Genomic DNA, 24,935 nt, shown 5'->3' with positions numbered 1-24,935 from the left:
AAGCTCCACTTTGTGCACAGAAGGCTGGAGAAACAGTGCCCTTTTCTGCCTTTGCACTTTACATCCTCCCAGTGAACATAAAAGCCCAGCCCTTGAGGACCTCACAAGCGTCAAAGCCACAGGGAGCCCTGGAGCTGTGATCCCAGCACCCTCCACAGTGCTGTCCCAACGTTTGACTCCACTAGGACACATCAGGGCTTAGGTTTCATGCTTGGAGTCACTGCTATCTCTAAGCAGAGGTCACTTTGCTATACAATGGGCATTGCCAAAACTACAGCCAAGACAAATGTGAAACACGGTGTCAAATGCAGAACAGGTGGGCTCTGAGTTCCTAGGGGTATCTTTTGTCGGTGACAAAGTGAGCTTGTGCAACGTCTTTCCAAAGCATTAACATGCTGCCTTGACGCATCGTGCACACTAATTGGCAAGTGTCTGAAAATAGATAAACAAAGAGAAAGGGCCAGTTTTGTGAGAAAACCAAGACATACACCAGGATTGTATATGGGCCCAGATATTGCAAAATTAGTTGGAGAGAGCCTGGTGTTTCTCTGATAAACCAGGAAGAAATTTGAAACTGAGTTATTTCAGGGGATGGCTGAAGTGTCTAAGGTTGCATGAAAAACATTGCCCTCTGTTGAAGGAAGGGCTCAAACTTTGGCAGTAGAGCTGATCACTGCCATGATCCCACTCTCCCCAATCCATCCTCAACTGCACATTTCTGCCTCCTTTCTTGCACTTCTCTGGCAATTGTTAAGCTCTGCACTGAACTGGTTCACAGTGCTGGCCAGACAGAAAAAGCCAACTAACGGATCAAGCTGAAATAGCTCTGCAGAGATCCCAACAGTGGGAATGCATGAGCAGGAAGGGGTGGAAGCATAGAAACGTATCTTCTAGTATTTAGATTACTTTTGGCTCTCATGGAAACCACTGTAGCATACCTTTCTGACGGGAGACAGGGAGGAGGTCTGCATTACTGGTAAGGCCACTGTGTATTGTGACTGTATGGCTACCTCCTCCAAACTGCCATCCCAGGAGGCTGTTCCAGCCCACGTACTGTAGCACATGAAAAATTCCCTTAAGTCAGCTGTGGGCTGGACTGGGGAACCGATCCAACGTGAAAGAAAAGTATATTTTTCTGAGTAAGATTTATTCACAGATCTGTTCACCAGCACATTCATATTGAATGGAACCGCTGTGGAAACAGCGTGCCAGTGCAGTTAGGTGAGAATGAGTAGTACAGGATGGTAGCTGGGGAAATAAGAAAGGCAGTAATACCCAGGAATGTTTTTTCCCCTGAGTACTTTTAATAAGTAATATCAAAGTAGAGATACAGAGATAGACTGCTTCAAGGAAGCGAGTCATATTGGAAAATATGGTTTAACTGATGCGTTGCAAAATGCTGCTTAGCATCATCTGTAGCTGAAGTACTAGTGGTTTTCCTTGGTGCAGGCTAGTCATCTTTGCTCTGCTCTCCGAATCTTAATGAGATGGTTATTGGGAGTTTCAGTACTGCTCAGGACATATGGCAGCCCTTTTGTATTGGAAACATCCAACTTTCTGATTGTGTGTTGCTGTGTTATAGTGTGCTTACAATGCAGACAGCTGGAATAAACAGCTTGTAAAGGGGAACCCTCATGTGCACAATGTGTGGAGGTCAGTGCAATCAGTACAAAGCCTCCATCGCCTTGCCGGGTACCTTTGCAACTCGGGAGGCTTGAAGCTGAACCACACCGAGTGCCTGAACTACCAAGAGGCAGACAAGGTTTTGAAGCAGTACCTGTCTTTCCTTGTCCCTTGAGGGCCTGATCCTTCTCAGGGATGGGACATACTTAGGATATAGAGCCCCCTTCAATGTAGTGGTCTGAGCCGCCTTGTTCTTCTTTATATTTTGTTAGCTAAAGCAAAAAGCTCTTACCCTTCTCTGGCTTTACCACTGCTGTGTTCCCAGACAGTAATTTCTTCAAGTTAGCCTCTGCTGATGAGATGACCATTTAAACAGATTAAATGAAGAGAGTATAGAATGTATAGAGAGTGGCATGCCCTGGCCATACACAGTGGCAAAGCATGAAGCTGAATCTGTTGCTTTCTCTTTGCTTTCTATAATCACAGCTTATTAGCACACACAGTAGTGTGTATTTAGAGGCATATCCATGTTCTGTCTTCTGGCCTTCCTCTCGAGTGCCCCAGACTGAAAAACAAATAGCGAGGGAGAGAGAGAGAAACTAAATCATGCTGTGAGATATAAAAGAGGGAGATGGGAGATCCTGGATAGTATCAGAGTTCCTTTGAAGTGAAGGCTAAATAGATTAGGAAAAGCGTAATTGAATTAAAGCCACTTTCTTGGAATAGATATACTTTTACCCCAGCTAAGCAATTTCCTGCTTGAGTTTTTTATCACAATCAGCACCTGCTCGTTTCAGAGGGCGACACTCCAGAGATTACTCTGAGCCAGTGCCAACAGCCAGCATTTCTCACTCCCCTCTTGCCCGCCTCCACCCCCTGCACTGCTCTGGACACACACCCTGATATAGAATGACAGCACACTGCCACAATTTAAACAACACTGCCTCTGCTCTTCGGAAGGACAGGTCCTCCAGAGAGCACCAGCCACAGAAACTGTCCACCCTTGCAAAAAACTTCATCATCATGGCGTATAAAGCAGCACATTTGGCTTTTAAGTCGCGCTGGCACAAGACAGATGAAGAACTCTGTCGGCACAGTATGTCCTTTGTCTTGCATAAGGCAATCCAAAATGACTTCTTTCAGAGTTACCTTTATCTGCTGGAAAAGCTTCCTCTGGGTGAGTAGCTGGTGTGTAGGAGCGTCTGCGTGCATGTGTGGCTGTGCTCCAGAAAGACGTATAATGTTAGATGGTAGACTGCAGACACATTGATGACATTAAGTAGTAGTTTTGAGAAGCCTGGCTAGGATACTACAGTGCTAGCTAAACCATTCAGTAGTCTCTCTCAGCTCCATCTCATTCAGTACCCTGTTGTTTTACCTAAATACTCCACAAATTGTTAGAGGAGGGCAAAGGAAAGACCACAGGAGTGAAATAAAGTTCAGTTTCTAGCTGATGGTTCCTTTTTTTCCCACCATTTAAGTAAAATATTCATTGACCTGCTTGGAACTTGGAAGGACAAATGCAAAACTAGCAGAGCTGACAGGCCTTACTTTCTCTTGCCTGATAACCCATTCTGTTGTCATTCGGTGTGTGCTTAGCCCTGTCATTTGCATTGTTTTGGACAAGTGCTTGAAAGGTAATGATTTAATTTTTTTTCAGGTGTCATTGTAATCCTTATCTCTGCAGCAGGCTGTCTAACCTCCTATTTGTTTACTGGGAGGAAAATGCTTCCGAAATGTTTGTTTATAGCTGAATTCCAGTGAAAGCCTCTGGTCGAGGATGCCAAGACAATTTTTTTTAAATGCAGAAAATGAATGTTCATTTCTGACGAAAATTTAATCCTGAATAAGAAACAAAATTTCCCCAGGACAGTATAGCTAAAATGCAGATTTGACTTGAGTCTGTATTACATTAGCAGGTCACATTTTAAGCAGAATTGTTCAGCCTACACTCAGTATTAGAACTATAGGAATTTAAAATGGAAAGGATGTGCCAGTGAAACCTGTTAAGCTATTCTTCGCAGTGAATTCTTGAGGCCTCGTTCCTATTTGAATGATCCATTTAGGTGAGTGGATTATTTTATCTTATTGTTTGAAGTTACACAGACCCTACTGAGAACTATGCTCAAGAAGGTAGAATTCATGAGTTCTGTAAAGAGAAAAAACATTTCTGTGTTATCTTTGTATTTTGATGTGGTTTTTCAAATGAATCAATATCTGCAGCTATTTAAAATGAAACATGGAAGATAAATATTCCTATCCCTAGTGGTAGGTAGCTGTGAACGATGGAAAGGAAGGAAAGATGGAAAGGAAGGAAAGTCAATTATAGGTTGATGGAATCTCAAGAAGTCTGTGAAAATGTTATTCTTTCATTTGTTTTGAAAATAAACACAACATATTAGAAACTGAGCAGGATTTCTTACAGTGTTAACTGTTGTTGTAAGTATTTTAAGGCTAGAAGGTACCACTATGAACATCTAGCTTAGAATTTCATGTAAAAATTCCTGCATCATGCTTGTAACGTATGACTGCGTCACTATATATATATTTATGAAGGCAAAAATACCTTGGTTTAAGGACTGCAAATGACTGAGAATCCATCAGTCCATCATTAAGCTGTTTCCAGGCCTAATTGCTTTATTCTTGTAAAACTATATTATTTTTCTAGTCCGAATTTTAATTGAATTTCCATTCCCAGCCAACAAACATTGTGAAATGGTCCTATCAGATTAAAGATCCCCCCCTGCCAGGCTCATTATGACCCAAATCATTAAAACTTAGCTGAAGAGCTTCCAAGCTTGCTGCCAGCTTATCCAAATTAGTTTGACTCCATGGAAAAGGTACTGTAAGTCCAGCCTTCATGTGAACATACAGCATGTCTGTTACTCCATGCTTATTGTCATGAAGTCAAAGTGTTCATAAGGACAGGTACTGTGGGGTAGCTTGCACACTGTGAATACACATGCAAGAAATTTCACAGCATGCTAGGACATAGTGGTCTGGATGGGCGGACAATCAGATGGTTAAAATGTCGTTGGACGATCAGGCTCAGAAAGTCATGGTCAAATCTTGAGGTAAGAGGACTACTGCAAGAGTCTGTCCTGGGACCTATCCTTGTTTAACACCTTTATCAATAAGATAAAGAGGAGGTGAAGGACTGCTTGCTCATCACATTGGCAGATTGCAGCCAACTGGCAGGACTTGTCTGCAAGTTCTAGGTCAAGATTGCCATCCAGAGGAACCTAAACAGGCTGGAGGAAAGAGACAGTGGGAACCTAGTGAAATTCAAAGATAAATGCCAAGTCCTATACCTGGAGGGGAAGAACCTCTGGCAACAAGAACATGAACAGGGCAGTGGCTGGCCAGGGAGCAGCCCTGCTAATAGGGTTTTGGTAGATAGCAACTGAACATGAACCAGCACTGTGTCCTGGCAGCAAAGGCGGCTGTATTAACAAAAGCATAGCTAGTTGATCAAAGGTAGTGATGATCCCCTTTTATGCAACAGTCATTAGATCATATGCATGGACAATTGAACTCCCAATGCAGGAAATGACACAGAGTGACTTGGATGACCTCCAGGGTGGTGAGGGAACTGGAGCAGTTGCCCTGTGAAGAGAGACTAATGGAATGGGGCATGTTCAGCCAGAAGAGACAGCTTCAGGGAGACCAAGTATCAGCCTGCCAATACCTACAAGAAGATAGTGAAGAAGATGAAGCTGAGCTCTGCACAGTGGCGTGAGGCAGGAGGACAAGAGACAGTGGCCATAAATGGAAACAAAGTTCAACTCTCTTTCCCCATGAGGATGGTCAGGCATTGGAACAGTTGCCCAGGGAGGTTGTGCAATTCTCCATCACTGGAGGTTTTCAAAACCTAGCTGAGTAAAGTCATGATGAACTTCCTCTGACCTCATGTCTGTCTCTGCTTTGAGGAGCATAAATTTGAGCTACAGTCCTCCTTAGGTCCCTTCCAACCTGGATTGTACTGTGAACCAGTACTTCCTCTGAATGAGAGGACAGAATGTGGCAGGTCTGAACGTCTCTGCAGAATGGCATTTACCAGCTCAGTTCAGAGTGGAACTGAACTTCTCAGAAACGAACTGAACTTCTCAAGCTTCAGGACTACATCCAGATATCTCTTTGTAAACAGCATTAAACCAAAGCAATAGTAAGACTGTGACCTAGTCGGGTAGGGTGTGCTTAACCCTGAATGTGAATAAGAACACTGAAATCAAGCCTCATATTGAAACTTGCAGTGCTGTCCAGGGTCAGCAAGGTAGAAAGCTTGCTTCAAGCGATGCTAACTCCATGCTTCCCCCACTCCATTGCTAGGTTCAGTGGTGGAGCACTATTGGGCATGTTTACTTATGAGCTGAGTGTATCTGGTATCATAGCTTGTTAAGAGAAACATGTCACTTTTACAGACCAGGGTAACATTTATAAATAAAAGACGTGAGTAACTTTAGGCACTGATCCAATAATGTACTTAAATGTTTGCGAATGCCCCTTGGCCCAGTGGACTTTAATGGAGCTACTCAGATTCTGGAAATTATGCACATGTTTACATAGGCTGTGGGACTAGGTGCCAGTGGGGTGAGATTTGTGGTGGAAAACTTAAATGATTGGTCCATAGAGACAAATATTCCCATGTGTGAGGCACGTGTCTTTAAATGATATCTGCTTTGGGGCTTGGCTGATGTTCATTCTCTATAAAACAGAATTTAAATGGTTCTTGGACTGCAGTAGAGAGGTGAATTCTGCCCTGCACCCAGATAACTATTTTTCGACTGATGCACAAAGCAGATGTTGCATGTAAAAGGGAATACTCATCAAGACTGGAATTAGTTCAGTATCCTGCAGAGAGCAGTTGGAGCCACAAAATAATGTTAACAAATAAAAACTTCAAAAAAATTACTTGCAGCATTTACTTCTGCCAGGGAAATTTAGCTGAGTAAACCCCATAACCAAGAACTGTAAGACAATTTACTGCAGGTTGGGATTGCACCCAGCCTCATGTAGTAAGTGGTCTGTTTCTCTAAAGTTTTAGACCAGATGCACTGGGAAACAAAGTTTTGAACTGGTCCATTAGAAAATACTGGAGATAACATTTTGGACTTTGCAGGGCAAAAGGTCTTAGGTAGATACTCTCTGTCTAGTCCAGGGGTTGGCATTCGACTATAGATCACCATTCTGCACCCTGACTGTGTTGGCAGAGACTGAAAATCAATGTCTCATGACTGTGGAGTGACCTTTAGGGAGCCAGTTCCTGTTCCGAGCCTGCTTTTGCAGTGGATTTATTTTAACCATCTCCACTTGGGGGACTTGCCAGCAGATCAGCTGAGACCAAGTGTACCATGAAAAAAGTTTCTTCTTACTTTACTAGAAACACATTTCTAACCTTAAATCTTACAAGTTACCTGCCTTAATACTGAAAACTTTGTCGGTGAAAGACAGCTGCCCCTTGCAATGTCTGAAAGACTTGCAGCTTCCATCATCCTATCCCGCCTATGCCCTACTTTACAAAGTTCATTGAAATCAGACTGTGTATCCACAGGTATTTCATTTCCTGATGCAAGAGGTAGTCCCACATGGGTCATGGAAAGGGAGATGCCTCAGACCAGACAGGTCCTGTGATGAGAGGGAGGTATGATGGAGCAGAGCTGCAACACTAACTGCCACCAAGGACATGTGCCTCCTTACACTTCTCTTTTAGGGTAGATTCCTGTAAGCTGGGAAACCTCCCTCTCCCTCTGGTCCTGCTGCTGGAGGCAGTCAGGCACAGCTGCAAGGCACATCAGAGTTGAGGCTGACTGGCTGTATCTGGAAAATTGGGTTGTGCACTGGGAGGGTTGGCAGTGTTGCAAATTCATTAGAGGGAGGAGTAACCCTGAGGAAGCAAGAGGTGGAAATCATCTCCAACCCTAACTATTCTATGATTATATGATAACACACTGCATGAGTGAGACTGTGGGTCCACAGGAGAAGATGTTGGGTACGTTGCTACCCTTTACATTATTAGCATGTGTCCTTGCATGCCCTCAGGTGGGAGACTTGCATAAAAAGATCTTGGCAAAGATCGATACATAGAGAAGACCCTCTGGATGCTAAGCCCAGAGCTGGTTTTGGATGCCAGCACGTAAGGCAGAGCTCTGGGGCCCCAGCAGGCCCAGAAGGAGCTGCAGTCAGCTGCTGTATGCACGCAAGTCCCGGCAGGCATTCTGCAACCCTGATACTAGTTCTGAGTGAGAAATATGAGAGCACACACTAGACATCTGATATCCTGAATAGCATATCGTCCCCATGTGTTGCCTCAGTAGAAGGACTCTGAATATTTGTTGTTCATGCTGCCAGCTGCCTGCAGACAGCCTGTAAATGCCTCTCCCTTCAATCTAGCAAAACAGGATAAATCACTGTCCCTTGATTGGTCCATTAAACAAGGCTTAGAAATAATCACTGGACTCTTACATGGAAGAGCTAGCAAAGCTAACATGCAGCGATTCAGTTCTGTTCACCAGACAGGCTGGCATCTGAATCGGAGAATAAAGAGACACCGAGAAAACAAGATGGTGCCATTCCCAGGGAGGGAAGATGGAGATCGTTTACTGGAAGAATCACAGCCACTGATAGAGATTTTTCCCAGGCTCTGGGAGCCACCCTGGCCAAGTTGTGCTGGGGATTGGCTGCTGCCCCCTTTGCATTAATTTCTCCAACTAAATGGTTTATTCTAAGTGTGTGAATATAATCAGTGGAGTGTGTAAAACTCCCAGGTTTGACCCTTGCTGGGCTCAGTGCTTCTTGTGGTATAAATTTCTCAGGCATAACATAAATGTGTAATGGATTAAAGCTTTAATAGTATCCATTCAGCAGTTGACTTAAGCAGGTGATGACAAGAGGGGCTGGTAATGCTGCTTTTGTTGGAGGAAGGATATGCCAGGCATGCTGCTTATGTGTAACCCAATAGCACTATTCTGTTCTGAGTGGTCCTTGGTGGTAATTATTCCCCATCCTACTTCCTTTGTCCCCCCTTTGTTTGCCTCCAAAATGTCATCCTCCTGCTGAGGATGGGCAGGCACACACTTATCATTCCCTGCTGAGCTTGCTTGCCCTCAATAAATACATTCCAGGTTTATATTCAGGGTCTCTGGCCTAGCTCTCTTCCTCTGTGTGGAGGGCATAATTCCTGTCCCCAGCCATTGTAAGCAAGGCATGGCCTGTTCCCAGCAGCGACTGGCAGTGCTCCCGTGAAAAGTTAAAAGGTGCAGTGACAAAGTACTGCTCCCCAGTCCTTCTATGTACGCAGCCAATAGGAAGCTCTCCCTTTTTATTGTTATTAACCCAAAAGGTGTTTGCTGCTGGATCATTTTGAGTTCTTTGAACACACAGGGAATCTGCAGCAGAGCTGGTCTCACACTGCAAGGTGGTGCTTGCAAGGACTTGTTCCCAGTGTGACTTCATCCCTCCTTATTGCTTAGCTTTCACAAGCAAGCCTGTAGTTGTGTTTTTGTTGGAAGGTCTGTCATACACACAGGAAAATGCCTGGACACTTGCATGTGCATGGGATAATCAAAGGAGCTGGTTTCAGAAAACTGTTTATGGGCTGTCTCAATCCAGACTTTTAAGCTGCAAAACTAACTGCTTTTGATATGCTGATGCACATGGATATAGAAAAACCCAGGATGTGGAGGACAGACATCAGTTTTTTAAAGAGTAATATATAATAATCCTTTACCTAGCAAAGCTCACAGGTTTTAGTAAACCTTCACTTTAATAAACCTTCACTTCTGATTGCTATATAATAGCAGCAAAACAGACAAGCAATGAGAAGAAACAACCAGGCTCTGGCACACAGGAACTTCCTGGTGTATCACCCACTGATTATCTTGCTCCTTGATCCATCAGATGAAAATTTAGTACTGTCTCTTCTAAATGGTCTCCCCACGTTAGTACACATTTAGGCCTGAGACTGCCATCTGCTTCTTGGTTCAGCTTACTTGCAGTGCCACAGACTGTACAGTATCACTAAAAATAAAACAGAGGGAGTGCCTCATTCATCCACTCTCTTGGTGTGCTCTCTGTGCAGCTGTCAATGACTAGAAATCATATATGGAAATCTGTGCAACAATTAGGTTTGTGATAGTGGAAATGGTGACCCTGTAGAGCAATAAATGCCACCCACAGCTTTTCTGGGAGCAAATCAAGCCCCTTGTTCTCTTAAGCATGCATTTTCACTTCAAACTTGAGATGATTTTTCACTGACATGAAAGATAGTGTGATGACAAAAATGATGTCTGAGCCTGGGAGGCACTGAATTTGCCCAAGGAGGACTGTGTCTCTTCACAGTCTTGAAGGATTAAATCCAACACCTTTCCTTCCACCTTTGCTTTAGAAACAGAGGTTTGGTGGTTTGAAGGCTCAATTTAAGTTTATAGATCTTTACTGTTGTGTCTCCAGAGCAATAAACTAAACCAGAAATGTCTGTCATTAACAATAATACGGTGATTTATCTGCTTGCAGTGAAACTTTATGCTTTGACAAGTCAAGTTATCAATGGGGAGATGCAGTTCTACGCCAGGGCCAAACACTTCTACCAGGAGGTGCCAGCCACAGAAGAGGGCATGATGGGAGACTACATTGAACTCTCCAATACAGACATTGAATCCTCCAGGGAGTTTCTCAGGAAGTTTGTTGGGGTGAGTCATTTAATCTCATCTTCTGCAAGAAACAACAGTGATGTGTTATAAATGACATGCACTGTGCCCTATCACTTATATTTTTAATGGCACCATATGTCATATTTGATATGCAGTCACAGGTTATGTTACTGACTGTCACTGGCTCAAGTAATGTGTTCTGCCAGCTCATGCATCATCAGGAATATACATTTTGCCTAGCCTTATGGCATTATTTACCTGTTTTGCATCCTTTTCTTAGACTCCAAGGCTGCAAAGAGGATTGGGCAAGTTCTTTTAACTGTGTTTGGGTGGGAGATTAATTCTCAGTGCAGGACTGGGACCTTTCATAATAAAATCCTTACTGGCTTCAGTGGGAGATTTGTCTGTGCAAATTCCTGCAGTCCATTTGGGAAAGTAGCTGAGACTAAATGCCAAGTTTCTGTTTTGCCTATTTATAGATATTTCTGAGAAAACTGCAACAAAACCCAGCTCCAAGGTGCCTCTTCTCCCCGCCCCCAAACATGAGCAGTATATAGAATAAGCTACCCATTAGGAAAAATATTCTTTTCTTCCGTGTTCCAGTGTCACTGGGGACCTTTGCAAACAGATTTCTAAGGGTCTGTAAACATCTTCAAAGGTCTGCTTTGACCTGAGATCTAGAGAAATGCCAAGCATGGCATTTTTGAGGGTGGTGAGGCACTGGAATAGGTTGCCCAAGGAAGTTGTGAATGCTCCAACCCTGGCTGTGTTCAAGGCCAGGCTGGACAGAGCCTTGGGCGACATAGTTTAGTGTGTGGTGTCCCTGCTCATGGCAGGGGGTTGGAACCAGATGATCTTAAGGTCCTTCCCAACCCTAACTATTCTATGATTCTAAGCAGGATTTTAAAATCACCTACAACAGCAACAGCACTTTGGCACTTAGGTTTCTGAAAATCCTGTTGATGTCTTGGGGAATCTGCAAATCTTTACAGGTGTGACCTGATGGTTTTCTGACTGGTCTTGCCTCTTCCCAGGGAAAAAGCCTATTAAATTAGCCTATTAAATTAGCTCCACAACAGTATGAGATGTTAAAGAATCCACAAAGCCAAAGGAAAATAAATTTCTTAAGCTCTCCTGTTCACAAAATTACTAGTTTTGTATAATGCTACTATAAATCTTTCATTTTCTGCTCAAATGTACAAATTTTGGATAGCCAGATGACCTTTTTTTAGTCTTAATGATCCACTATGGAAAAAAACTTCAATAGCTTAATTAGATGTTGTGTATAAAAAAGGGCACAGTTTAAATGGATTGAGATGGAAAATGAGTGTGGCTTACCAACAGATAGAAATCCTGTATAGCAGTGAAGAGCAACTGATGGCAAAGTTTGCTGTACCTGATACAGGGAGGCTTTTGGGGTAGCGAGCCAGCAAAACACGAGTGAACAGCTACATTTTTTCATTTACAGTCATTTGTATTAATGCCAATGCAAAAAGGCTTCAAAACATTTTAAAGCCTGACTGTACCAGGCTTTTTACAAACACAAAATAAGAAAATACAAATGAAGTTCAGCAAGGCAGCTGAAACTGATGGTAAAATGGCATTTTCCAAAAAAGTAAAATGCTACTTTTAAGCCTTGAGCCAGCTCAAGGTATATTCCTTAAATATTACTTAAGTCTTGTTTTAAGGACATTTTGTGGAATTCAGATGGTGCATAAGATTGTACTCAGGGAAGCATTTTACACTTCCTAGGCATCATACAGATGCCGTTTCCTGAGCAGAAGGTTTATACCACACTGCTGCATTTTCTCATGTCCAAGACCCAAAAAGGAAAGAAGTACAGTCTGTAGCACAGTGTCACATGCCAAAGAGAAGTTGTACCCAATGCATCAGGTGTGATGACAGATACAGAATACTCCAGAGCAGAGTTCCTACTCCTATTATTAGCTAGGGATAGAAAGGATACTCTGAATGTCCAAGATCAAACAAGAAAAATCAAAACCAAGAAAGGAATCTGCATGTTTTGCTGATTCTGATTTAGTCTGTTAAAGTCTGTACTCTGTTGAGATACAGTCAATTGGTTATGTTATTTATGGTTTATTTTCCTTTCTTACTCCTGCAGTTTGAATCCTACTCAATCAGACACAGATACTTGCTGGCTTTCTGTAGTAGTGACTTTATTGTAAAGCTAATTTGAGTTATGTCTTCCCAAGTTTATGGCTCCATGAATTATTTTTTTTTTTTCAATAAGGTGATCAAGGTAGAAAAAAGCAGTTTGCTTCACCTATAGTATATAAACTATACTTTCTTCTTAAAATGTTTGACAAAATCAGGAAATAGATAAATAAGTTTCAGATCAACTGAACATATTTAATTTAATTTTTAATTGTTTTCCCCTATGAGAAACTTCCCTCTTTGTTTTCAAGAGTTCAAGTCAGTTCCAAAGTGAAAAATGCTGTTTAGAAATGAAAAGTTGACAAGTTAGGGTTTTTTTCCTTGAAAGTTGTGAAATAGAAATATCTTGACATTTTCAACATTCTTTCCCATGTGTTTTGGCTGTAACTCTTCTCTAGATTTGAAATACCAATTTTGCAGAGAGTTTTATTCTTCCAAAACTTGATTTTCTGGCAAAATTAGTGCTCCTTAAAAAACAGTTGCCCAGTTTCATTCAAATTACCTCTCTTGAATTAGTCTGCCTGGTATGGAAATGCCACACAGTGACATTTCCCTTACATGACTGATGTTGCATACTTTCAGGTGTGGAATTTCTTAGCATGATTCTTAGCACCACTGTAAATTGAGCTACAGATTTCTTTACCATTGGAGAATTTATATTGCCTAGGCACATGGAAGGAATTACAGAGAGGACTAAGGACTTCACTTATATTTTAGCCTGTCTCCTTCCCAGGCAAGTCAAATTGAGTTAAAAGTGCCACTGTGCTCAAGTTAAGAGGTTTTATGTGTGTGTGGGCAGAACTCAAACCAAGACCAACATTACTTGAGCCAACAGTGCTGTACAGACAAGCTATAGGCTGTCTTAGGTACAGTCATACTTGAAGGGTTATCAACAGAGCTATAGCATTGAGTATTTATGGCAGTGTATTCATTCCAGTTAAAGCCTTGATATCCACATTGACAGTGTGTTTTCAAGTGCCTAATCCAGAGGTAATGTATAAAAAAGGAAATAAAGAAAACAAAGAAACTATTAATTCAGGAACAGTTGTAAGCTATAGGCATGTGAAATAATACAGATTATATTAACTTTGCAGCTCCCTTTCTGCCCTAAACCCTTTTTACCTTTCTGCCCTCAGTTCTCCTGCCTGATTGGTTACTTGCTGAATGAAAAGCTTCTTGAGAGTGATTTTTCTTCTGTTTGATCAGGGACATGGAAAACATGTTTTTGAAAACCAGATTTTTAAAATTTTTTTAATAGAAAGAAAACCACTGTGATTTTTATTGATTTGTTGAACTCTGATTTATTTTTTATCCTACATATCTACACTGCCTTCCTGCCCTTCCAAGACTTGAAGTAGCTTCAGAAACATATTCCATAGCTCTCTTATCCCTAAAGAAATTTGTGAGTGCCCTATTTAGCATTACAGAAGAATTTTTGGGTGTGTATGTGTCGTAAATGCTAGTGATTCTGAGTAATGGGAAGCAGGTAATCAGAGGAGCAGTCAATGTTAAATTCTGAAGCCTGTTCTGGCTTAAAATTTTCACTTACATTGTTTTTTTAAATAAGGAGTCCGATTTTCAACTCAATTAGGCTTTTGGGAAAATGATTGCCTTCCAAAGAAAATGTTAATACCCTTTCAAAGCTCTGAGCACTTCCAAACTGAGAATATATTAGCTGAATGTGGACTTATGTCAACATTTTCATTACAAACAGAGCTGTGGTGCTTCACAGGGCTTCTCAACTGACTGCCTGATCCTCTTGCTCCCTTTCAGCAAAGTGTGGAATCAAGCTTCATCTCTCATGCTTGTTCCCTTTCCTTCTTCTCCATGGCAAATGGAGATGTGTTATCATAGGTCCTTGCCATGACACACTATGGGAGATGAATTCCCTGTTTTGAGTGAGGTACTGTGACTATAGGTTCTCTGAAACAGAAATGTCAAAGAAGTTCTATGGCTTTTTGTTGGATTCTGTTGTTCTGATAAATCATCTCGGTCTTCTCACCAGCTTTCTCAAAGATTTTTACTTAACCACATCAGTGTAGGCCTGTATGTATCTGCCAGCAAACAGTATGGAAATCCACCTCATAATGATCCAAACACAGTTCCTTCTCCTTTCGTGAAATCCTGGTTACAGCTTAGTAACTTACTGGTCATCAGTAAAAGCCACATGCTCCTAGTTGCAGACTATGAATGAAGAATGGCTCACGTTTTCTGGCTAACTACAAACAGGTAGTGTCCAGAGTCCAGTAGGGTTGAGAGCTTCTGGATTCTTGCACACATCAGGAGATTAATCTTCCTAGGTATACAAATTGTGACCAGCAGCCCTAGAGGCTGGTGAGAGCCTTTGAGGTCCTCGTGCTCTTTCTGCAGTTAACTCTGTGTAACCAGATGCTCAGCCAGGCTATTCATAGTCATGTCATTGATGGAACTGTCCTTTGACCTTAATAATCTACTGAATTATCCAGTGAAGCAAGGCCAGAAAATGTGGTGAGTTATGTGATTTATGCTTGGTCATTACAGAGGAGGTCTCCCAGTAAACAGGAAGAGCAAGACTCTACCTGCTTGTTTCCTTTAAGAGCAGTGAAGTTGCAGCAGAGACTTTGGCCCATAGCTTTCACTTCAACACTCAGTTCCATGGGACAGGCAAAAGGTGTTTACATTTGCTTTTAATATATTTGTTTAACAGATAACTTTGGCCAGAGGAGCTCCAATCCCATAGTCAGTGCATGTACAGACTTAAAATTTCTGTTTTACAGAACAGCAGCAGGATCTTAAGAGACTTTTTATAGCTAGAATGGAAGCCTTAGGGGTGAAATACAGCTGTCATTATAAAGCTCTTTTTACAGTGACTCATTATTTTTTCATAGACATAGCCTTTGTGCCACATTTTTTCATGTCTGATCTCTGTCCAGAGATGATATTTATGAAGAAAAAAAGAACAGTTATGCAAAATTTACTCAATAATCTTTCTTGTCTCTATGCCTAAAAAAGAAATTCTGTACGTGCTCCCGTCCAAACTCTTCAAGTTGTCATAACTTACCTACAACTCCAACTTCTTCATTCAAACATAGCTTATTTTGAAAACTGCACTCTGGTCACAAGGATGCTGTGTATCTGCAGTGATGTCCATGGGCACCTCAGGGGTTCTTTGCTGCAGAAGTTTCTTCTTGAATGCAGTATTTGGTATATGCTTACTTTTTTGTTAGGCATTTACAAGGCTCAAAATGAGGCTTATCTGGCCATGTAGTTAGCTGAGAGGTGGTGGTGTGGTTTAAGCCCAGACAGTAACTCAGAACAACGCAGCCATTTGCAGCCCAGGCATGATGTGCTGTGGTATGGAATACCCCTTTGGCCAGTTTGGGTCAGGTGTCCTGTCTCTGCTTCCTCCTGGCTTCCCCTCCTCCCTGGCAGAGCATGAGACTGAGAAAGTCCTTGGTCGGAGTAAACATTACTGAGCAACAACTAAAAACATCGGTGTTATCAGCTGAAAGTCAAAAAACAGCACTGCACCAGCTACTAAGAAGGAGAAAAAAATGACTGCTGTAGCTGAACCCAGGACAGGTGTGAGTATGTGATAGATGAAGTTGCAAGGATTTTACGAATACCAGTGGATCTTCTGAGAAAGATAGGAGCTTGTGAAAGATTATATCTTTTCATATACCAAGCAAAAACTTATTGTACAGTAATAAATGTATGGCTGTAATGAGGAAGTCCCGTCAACAGCAGCCTGGGATACATAGCAGCCCAGCTCGACTCAAACATAGGTACTGAAAGCTCTATTGATACTGTCCTAGGTTCTTACCAGTCTTGCAAAAGCGCTGCACAAATAAGGAAACAAGACACTAGGCTTGGTGTACTGAAGGCCATAGCAGTTAACATAGTTGCTATGATCTTTCAGGTGGTATTTTTCAGATTTCAATTGATTTTCTTGTATCCCACAGGGGGTGGGGAAAGCTGGCACCAACCGCGCCCTGGACTGTGGCTCTGGAATAGGTCGTATCAGCAAACATGTCCTGTTACCAGTTTTCAAGAGTGTGGAACTGGTGGATATGATGGAGAATTTCCTGGCTGAGGTCCCGAACTACCTGCAGGGCAAGGAGGACAGAGTAGAGATGTATTATTGCAAAAGCCTCCAGGAATTCACTCCAGCCCCACAAAGATATGATGTCATCTGGATTCAGTGGGTTTCAGGTTAGTTCAGCATGACTCATCCAGCCCAGCATCTCAGAGAACTGTGCAGCCTGTGCTAAAGTGTATGTTAAAAGAATGATGCAGCTGTAAAAGGAGATTCAGTTCTTTGGGACTGTTTCCTAAAACTCACAAGAGACTCCTGAGAGCTCTCCCCAGCCATATGCACAGTGTGTACAGATCAACTTGGGTTTTTTAAGGTCACGTACTGGAGGAACGTACATGCTCTTGGCAAGTAGCCTCCATGCTAAGGTACATCTGAGGAATAGGCCTTACATATGGGTTTTCTTGACCAGGAATGCTCGTTCTTAGTTGCCAGTGCTGCAGACAGAATCATGGGATTGGCCTCACCAACAGGGATTTCTGAATCTGATGTCTTGGGGGTATTTCAGGAAACAATCTGAAAAATGCCAGAGTGAAAGCACCAATACCTGTAAACAAGATCATGTCTTATACATGCATTGATGCTTATCAGATAGGTTCACTTAGCTATGCCCCACAATACCCCTCATATGAGAATTCATCTGCTTCCAAGCCAACGCAACCACTCTCAGTTTTTTCTAGAAAACCTACTGCAGTGCCTAACTGTCCTTCCAGAAAGGTTTTCTCCTAATCTGTGAACCTAAGTGTCCATGGCGCAGTTTCAGCTGGCAAGAAGTCATTATTCTAAAGCACAAGAGGAGGCCAGAACAACTCCTTCGCTTCAAAAGCCTGGAGAAAGTTTCTTGGTAGGCAAAAGAAAAAAAAAGGATAAAAGTTGAGAGATTTGCACAGGAGGTGGTTTTATTCAAGAACACTTTCTTGTCCTCTACACATAGTCTTAGAAAGTAATAAAACTGAGCTTCTTAGAACAGGTCTTCATAGCTGTAATTGCTCCAGAACAATATAATTTTCCTTCATATTTTTGCTTTTCTTGAATAACCAATCATTACAGTAAATGTAGCTCCTGCCTCATCTTTTGAGCAAATCCAAGTCAACGTGAGACTGAATAAGCTAAGACTTGTCTGTGGCTGTGCTGATTACCTATGTGGCTGATAACTAAGGGAGCATATGACTTTTCTTTAGCATAGACACAGATCTGAATCTCCTTCCTCCATCAATTTCAGTGAAATACATAATGATCTTAAGTATTAATTAAACTTCTACCTCTATCTTGAGTTTAGCTGGAATATGCCAACAAGCTCAATGCTTTTTGGTGGAGCGAGGGCAGGACTGTCTGGGTAGAGAGCAACACCATGAAGATCCTGTTTTCTTAGGAAAGTAGGCTAAAAGCTAAATTAAGAGAACATTAAGTTCCAAATTAGGTGTACAAGAGCTTCATTGAATATTGCTGATGCAATCTTGATTTGTCTCATGTATGCATAAGTTTATGAGTCCAGGCTGTTATTTTATGAAAAAATAAGAATGTAAGTTTACATTTCATATAGAAATCACTATTTTCCTTCAGCTTGAAAGGTATTCAGCTTTAGGCTTTGGGTATTTTTTCTTTTTCTTTTTTTTTGGGGTGGTGGTTAAAAAAACCTGACATAGAATAGTTAGGGTTGGAAAGGACCTTAAGATCATCTAGTTCCAACCCCCTGCCATGAGCAGGGACACCTCGCACTAAACTGTGTCGCCCAAGGCTCTGTCCAACCTGGCCTTGAACACCGCCAGGGTTGGAGCATTCACAACTTCCTTGGGTAACCCATTCCAGTGCCTCACCACCCTCACTGTGAAGAACTTCTTCCTTATATCTAATCTAAACTTCCCCTGTTTAAGTTTGAAGCCATTACCCCTTGTCCTACCGCTACAGTCCCTAACGAAGAGTCCCTCCCCAACATCCTTATAGTTATAGTATCCTTCAGATACTGGAAGGCTGTTATGAGGTCTCCACACAGTCTTCTCTTCTCCAGGCTGAACAGCCCCAACTTTCTCACATGCTCACATGCTATGTCAAAATGTGGTTTTGAAATGACAACTTCCATTTATAAAAGTTTAAATCTTCCATTAAGAGAACTAAATATTTTGACTAGAAAATGAAAACAATTATTTGTTTTAAAAAATTTTTCATTCAGTTTCTGACCACCTGTCCGTGTTAATTTATTTTAGATGTTTCACATGTGAGAGTTCTCATTTTGCTTTTCTCAGAGCCCTGTTCTCAACATAACAGAAGTATTGATCTTTGGGCAGGAAGGATAAAAACCACAATCTCAATAGTATGCTGAAAAACATATTATTTTTAAGTGTATATGGTATATGCAGAAGTCACAAGAGTAGGGTGTAATATAAAGAGTTTATTTGGCTGTTTGGAAGGTCTTGCATTCCGGGTGGGATCTTTGATCAAGAACTCCTTTAATGGGTACATAACGTTACACAAAGTTACAGAGATTTGTAGCATTAAAAGACAGAAGGGGTTGTTACATTATCTAGTTGGATCTACTCTGTATCACAAGTGGTTATAGTCATTCCTTTACTGAGCCAGTAGTTTGTGTTCAATTAAAACATATCTTGAGAAATTCAACCACGCTTGATTTGAGGACTTCAAGAAGTGGTAAACACCACTTCTGTTGGTAGTTTCCAATGGGTAATTACTTACACTGTTAAACAGTTGTCACTTTTTTCCAATATGAATTTGTTTGGCTCCAGCTTCCTGCCACTGATTCTTATTATGACTTTAACCACCAGATTAAAGAACCCTTCAGCACCCACTATTTTCTCCACTATTCCCATTGACTAATGTCCACATCTGTTGCTACTACTAATAAGGATCCTAAATGCTGATTTGAGTTTGTAATGGTTGATCTCACTGATTTTCCCAAGATTTCATAGTTAAATCTGGCAGGACTAGAATTTCTCTTGCAATAAATAGGGTATGGAGACTCAGAACAAGGCATCATTCTTAGGAATTTGAATGGTTAATAGTGATCTATTTTCCATCTTTTCATCTGTAGGATATCTGACAGATAAAGATCTCCTGGAGTTTCTCATCCGGTGCCAGAATGGCTTGAAGGATAATGGTGTTATCATTCTCAAGGACAATGTAGCCAGGGAGGGCTGTATCCTGGATTGTCTGGATAGTAGTGTGATCCGAGACCTGAACATCCTCCACAGCCTCATTGAAATGAGTGGACTCACCATCCTGCGAGAGGAGAGGCAGGAGGGATTTCCTGAGCAGTGTGTCCCTGTCTGGATGCTGGCCATGCAGAAAGGCCCTGGCCATTCCTGATTGCATAGTGAGACTGCAGAGACTGGACTATGGATGAACTGCAGGACTGGGAAGGAGAAAAGCATCTACTAGAATCCTCCTTATCACGCACTCTAGGGCAGCAACTCCTAGAGGATCAGGAGAGAATTACAATTATTACAACTCCAGCAAATAGTCTGCTTCTAAAATCCTGCCTCCTTCATCATTCTCTTCATTTTTAAAAGCCTTTCTAAGAGCTTCTTGTCACATCTCTCTTTCATCAAGAAGTCAATACTGGACAAAACTAATAGAAAATAATAAAGACTGAAGTCTCTATAGTGGCTAATGCCTTTCGGAGTGTTCTGTATGAGGTGTTAATGAATAAGCCTGATTTTTGCTATGGCATTTTAATCTTCTTGGAATTTAAGAGGGATCTATCAGATCACTGAAGCAGGAAATTCAAATACTTCTGGAAAACCTAACCCAAATTTTGTCTTTCATTACTATCTCTAAATTATTTAAACAAAAAATATAAGGAAAGTTTTATCCGTTTGTTGGCATCAGTTATTCATTTTGGGGAAGTTTTGTTTGGTTGGTTTTTTGCATTTCTGTTGGTTTGGACAATAAGACGGCCTGGTTAATTTTCCATTAACCTGGTTAATTTTCCATTTTAGTTTCATTTAGGAACTACTTTGTTTTCCTGATGTTTCTGCCATAGAACAATAGTGGTGCATAACGGTTTTCACACTCCGGGGAAAAACTTAGATGACAAATATATGCATGTTTGCATTGAAATTTTGTGAAAAGATTGCCCCACAAATTACATTCTGGAAAATATTTTTTCAAAATGTTCACAGTGGAAACCACTTGAAAGCTTCTCTGTATTATACATACCACTGCAAATTTCTTGCTTTCCCATATTCAGAACAAGTCTGGCACCATATGCAGCTAATGGGATTTCATGGGGCGTTACTAGTAAGACCGTAAGAACTAATACAGTATTGTATTAATTAACAACTGTACTAAACTGCAGAGGGTGTTAGTGTAACCCAAAACCATCTATGATTTATATTCAAACAGCAGCTCTAGAAGCCTGGATTTGAAAATACTAACACAAATACTATCTCTTTATGGCTCACAGAAATTACACATTAAGCTTCTCATCCTCCTCATGGAGGCACAGAAAGTGCTGTGCTAGGGCAGAAGTTCATTTTGCAAATAAAATCAGAATTTGAAATTCTGCTTCATTCTGAGTGAGGACAAGAAGGGAGAATTTTGAAGGAATACCACACAACCACAGGCCTTTCCATTCAGACAAAATCTGATGTTTATCTTGAATTGGACTTTTAAAATAATTTGCACTTAAAATATCATTAATTGCAGTAAAAAGCAAATTAAATATGGCTTGCTCAAAATTCTGGAAATTGGATAATAATATTAGAATGGACTCTTCTGACTCTGTCAGAATCTTTATCGTGTTTTATTCCCTTGAAATGCAATTCTGACAAAACTAACCAGCCTTTTTAAAGAGGTACATTATCACAAACCTTCATGGTTTGATGGAAGGGGGTTCTATAAGCATCCTCCACATGACTGTAGGCACAATTGTCTGTGTTAAATATTGTCATCTGTGTTAGATTAATTCACATAGAAGCCTGAAGATAACAAGATCAGGGAACCTCTCAGATGTATTCTAGAACACTCTGCCATCCTTCGATAACAAATCTCCAGTTTTGGTTTTAATTGCATAACTCATCTTCTCTAGCAGTATGGTTGCATATGTTGAGAATTTCCAACTTATGGCAGAGGGCTTCCTGCCATCAAATCTTATCCAGTAATTGTTCTCTTAATGTGGCATCACTAATTGTAGCATTAAGGAAGACAACCCTGGTGCTTTGGTGAATATTCTGGCATGTCATATAACCTAGAAACCTGTAGTTCCCATGACACAGATGCTTCTGGAACTTACTGTCTAATTTTTCTATTCTAATCAACTAGTAATGGATGCAAATTTAGTATATAACATTGATAAAAACCTTAGGTGAAAACTTACATTCTGGAATTGTCCCCAAAACTAAGTACTTCAAATTCCCTATAAGCTACTACAATACTTTCATTCTACCAAGGCTGCTAAAAGCTGGTGTGGTCTTTGCGTGCATATGAGTATGTGCATATATCTGAAGGAAATCCTGTCATTTGTTTTACATGAAAGAGGCATCAGTCCTATAGTTAGTAACACTGGTTAGCAATAAGAGAGGAATATTTAAAAGGCCTTTACATGGATTAAAATTAATTTGTCCTTCATCATTTTTCTTGCAGCCAGAGTCATCTGTCATGGTACAGAATACCTGGGAGTCGCTGGAGATCATAGTACAATCGTGCCTGTGCCAGGCATGACTGAATGGTGTTGATCACTACAATGGTGAGAGAATGGCATTGTGGAAGTAGGGAAGTATACAATTTTATACAGATCTAAGCAGCTGCCACCTCTCACAGGGCAGTGTGGGTGCTATTCAGTAATGAGAGATATGGTTCCAAGATGGATATAGAATGTAAAGGGGTTTAGGATGAAATGTAGAATGTAAATGACTGGTACTGTTATCAATGAAATACAATTTTCAAGGCAAAAATGGTCTTCCTCTGTTTTGTACATCTTTCCTTTATGAATTTCCAGAATACATATATGTAAACATGTAATGAAATTTGGTTCCCTTAGCTATGTGAGAACAGAGACAAATAAAATCTCAATTTACTAGAAAAATGCATATTTCATGGTTCCCACATTCCTGGAAATTAATGTTTCATGGCTACGTTGCTTCCACAGTAAAATATTAAAGCTTTTCTGGTGACATAATGAACCTCAAAAGTAAAGACACACAAGCTCTCCAGGGCTTACATGCATGAGACTGCTCCAGACTGAATAATATTTTGTTTCTTGCTTTTCCAAGATAGATACATTTTTAATTCAAGAACTCCCAGTCAACCAGTGTAGGCCACCCATAAATGTTCATGAATTAGGGTAAGGGCTATTCTTGGCTTAAAAGATCAGGGCTTTCTGGACTTTACCATAGTAAATAATAACAGTAATAGTAATAGTAATAGTAATAGTAATAGTAATAGTTATAATAATGAATCACAGATTTCAGGCAGAGGATCTTGCTTAGAAATCATGTATGTATCAGTTGATCTTTTGTGTTCAAAGACTGGATAATCTACTCAGTTGCTCTGCGTCAACTTCCAGGTTATTTATTTAAACTATGCACTTAAAGAAGACTTTAGCTGATCAGGTTGCAGTGGGAGTTTGAGTCCCATTTGTTCAGTGCACATTTAAGACATTCCCAATCTCAACGTACCAGAAATTTAATCCAAGATTGAGACCCTGGCTGAGGGAAGGTTCACAGAACACTTAGGGTCCTTCAAGCTCAAGTCCTCATTCACCACTGACAGGTAATTAGTAAAATACCCAATTACTCCTTCAATCAGAAGTTCCTCCCAGGCAACTCAAGCAAATGCTTACCCAAAGTGCAGAAAAGCCTGCTTCTGCTACCAAAGCTCTTGGTAATGCTTGGTTTCCCTGTTAGCTCCAGTGCATCTATTCTGCTTGACAGAAGGCCAGGTATTATCTTCATTATATGAATATGAGATTCCTTGCAAAAGAGATCCTCAAGTCCTGACAGTAGCTCCCAAATGCTACTGCAACCCAAATGAAATGTAGGAAAGCGATTGTTACAGCAGGCTGAACAGTGATGCTAACTGTGCAGCTCCATCAAAGTTCATGCTATTCAAGTTCCAAAAGCAAGTCAGATGTTACCAATGCCCTTTCATTCCTGACTGGAAGCCATCATTTTGAAACATATTGCTGAATGGGTATTCTAAAATATTTTGTTTCAGAAATACCAAAGTTATCATATCAAATAATTTTCGTTTGACTTTCTTGTTTGGATGTTTATATAATCTAGCCTAAACTGACATTTTATGGAAGATGGTAATATGGTATTGCAGTAGTTGAAGTATGACATTTGTTTCCTAGAGAATACGCTAATAAAATGAGTACATTCTCTGCCCCCAAATATAGTGAAACAAGTCAGCAGTTTCTAGAGGAAACAGCCATTTCAAGAGGAACAGTACTGTCAAGAATTATTTGCCTAAGCTCTTTTTCTCCAGATGTATCCCACCCATTCAGGCAGCCTCCTGTGTGCCTGGTCTAGGGAGCAGCCACCTTAGGATCTTTGACAGCAAGGAGAATAAACTGGCACCTCCAGAGCAATTCAGAGCACCTGAGAGCTGAACCGGCTTGAAATATGAGTCTCCCTTCTCCCTGGTGGTTGTACATTGAGAATGAAAGTGCATCCTTGTTATAACCAATTCAGCATCTTCATTGTTAATGTCAAACAGAAGTGCAGTGTGATCTGAGGATCTGTGACTATCAAAACCAGAAAAAGACATGGACTTGGATAACCAAACACCCATTAAAAATCGAAGTCATGGTACCAAGGCACTACATTAATGGGAGCAATATATCACTGCATAATGCCAACTGACAAAAGCTTTGCCAATTATTCCACTGAGTGTCCCGAGTACCTTTATGCCATTCACCTGTTTTTTCCATTCTCTTACTCCAGGCTCCCCAGGGCGTTTACAATGGCATATCAGACAGTAGGCCTGTCCAGAGGAACTTGACTGTTATGTGTGATTAAAACCAGTTGTGTTGCATCCCTTTTCTCTTCCTTTGATGCTTCTCCCAACTTGCCAAGAAAAATCCCTCCTCCACTTGCCAAAAATGATTTGTTCTCTGTGGACATCACCACATCTCACTGAAGTAAAACAGATTACCTTTGATTTTAAGAGGAGGTAATTCTGTTTATCTGAGAGCAATAACAACAGGCTGTATTTCAAACATACAGGTTAATACCTGTCTCTTTCAATTGATGTCAAGTAGATGCTCCCAGACCTTTGTTCCAAACGCAGCTCACGTTCTTATCATCACCATAAATAACAATATTTGTATAACACTATACATTCCTAGACCTTGAAGCATGTGTTATCCTTGTGTTCTGGATAAGGAAACTGAGGCACAGAAGTGTGATCTGGCTCACATTACAGCTTTACCTAAGTGGTAGCTGTGGGTGATAAACACC

General features: G+C 41.0%; 1 protein-coding gene across 1 annotated transcript; it reads left to right on the top strand.

The window, feature by feature from the left end:
• Positions 1-2,577: 2,577 nt before the first annotated feature.
• METTL11B (methyltransferase like 11B) lies at positions 2,578-19,839 on the top strand. The gene is made up of 4 exons (XM_010019209.1): positions 2,578-2,800; positions 10,135-10,310; positions 16,388-16,637; positions 19,565-19,839. Exons 1-4 carry the CDS (start codon positions 2,647-2,649, stop codon positions 19,837-19,839), a joined length of 855 nt encoding a protein of 284 aa, XP_010017511.1. The 5' UTR covers positions 2,578-2,646.
• Positions 19,840-24,935: the final 5,096 nt, after the last annotated feature.

The sequence above is a fragment of the Nestor notabilis genome, unplaced genomic scaffold (assembly GCF_000696875.1).
Source record: "Nestor notabilis isolate BGI_N333 unplaced genomic scaffold, ASM69687v1 scaffold25467, whole genome shotgun sequence".
NCBI classification, from domain to species: Eukaryota; Metazoa; Chordata; class Aves; order Psittaciformes; family Psittacidae; genus Nestor; species Nestor notabilis.
This window is presented reverse-complemented; position numbering and strand designations above follow the sequence as displayed.

Coding starts and splice junctions, on each gene's coding strand:
- METTL11B (XM_010019209.1), top strand. CDS start 2,647: ATGGCGTATAAAGCAGCACATTTGGCTTTTAAGTCGCGCTGGCACAAG. Junction 10,311..16,387: donor TTCTCAGGAAGTTTGTTGGG/GTGAGTCATTTA, acceptor TGTATCCCACAG/GGGGTGGGGAAAGCTGGCAC. Junction 16,638..19,564: donor CTGGATTCAGTGGGTTTCAG/GTTAGTTCAGCA, acceptor TTTCATCTGTAG/GATATCTGACAGATAAAGAT.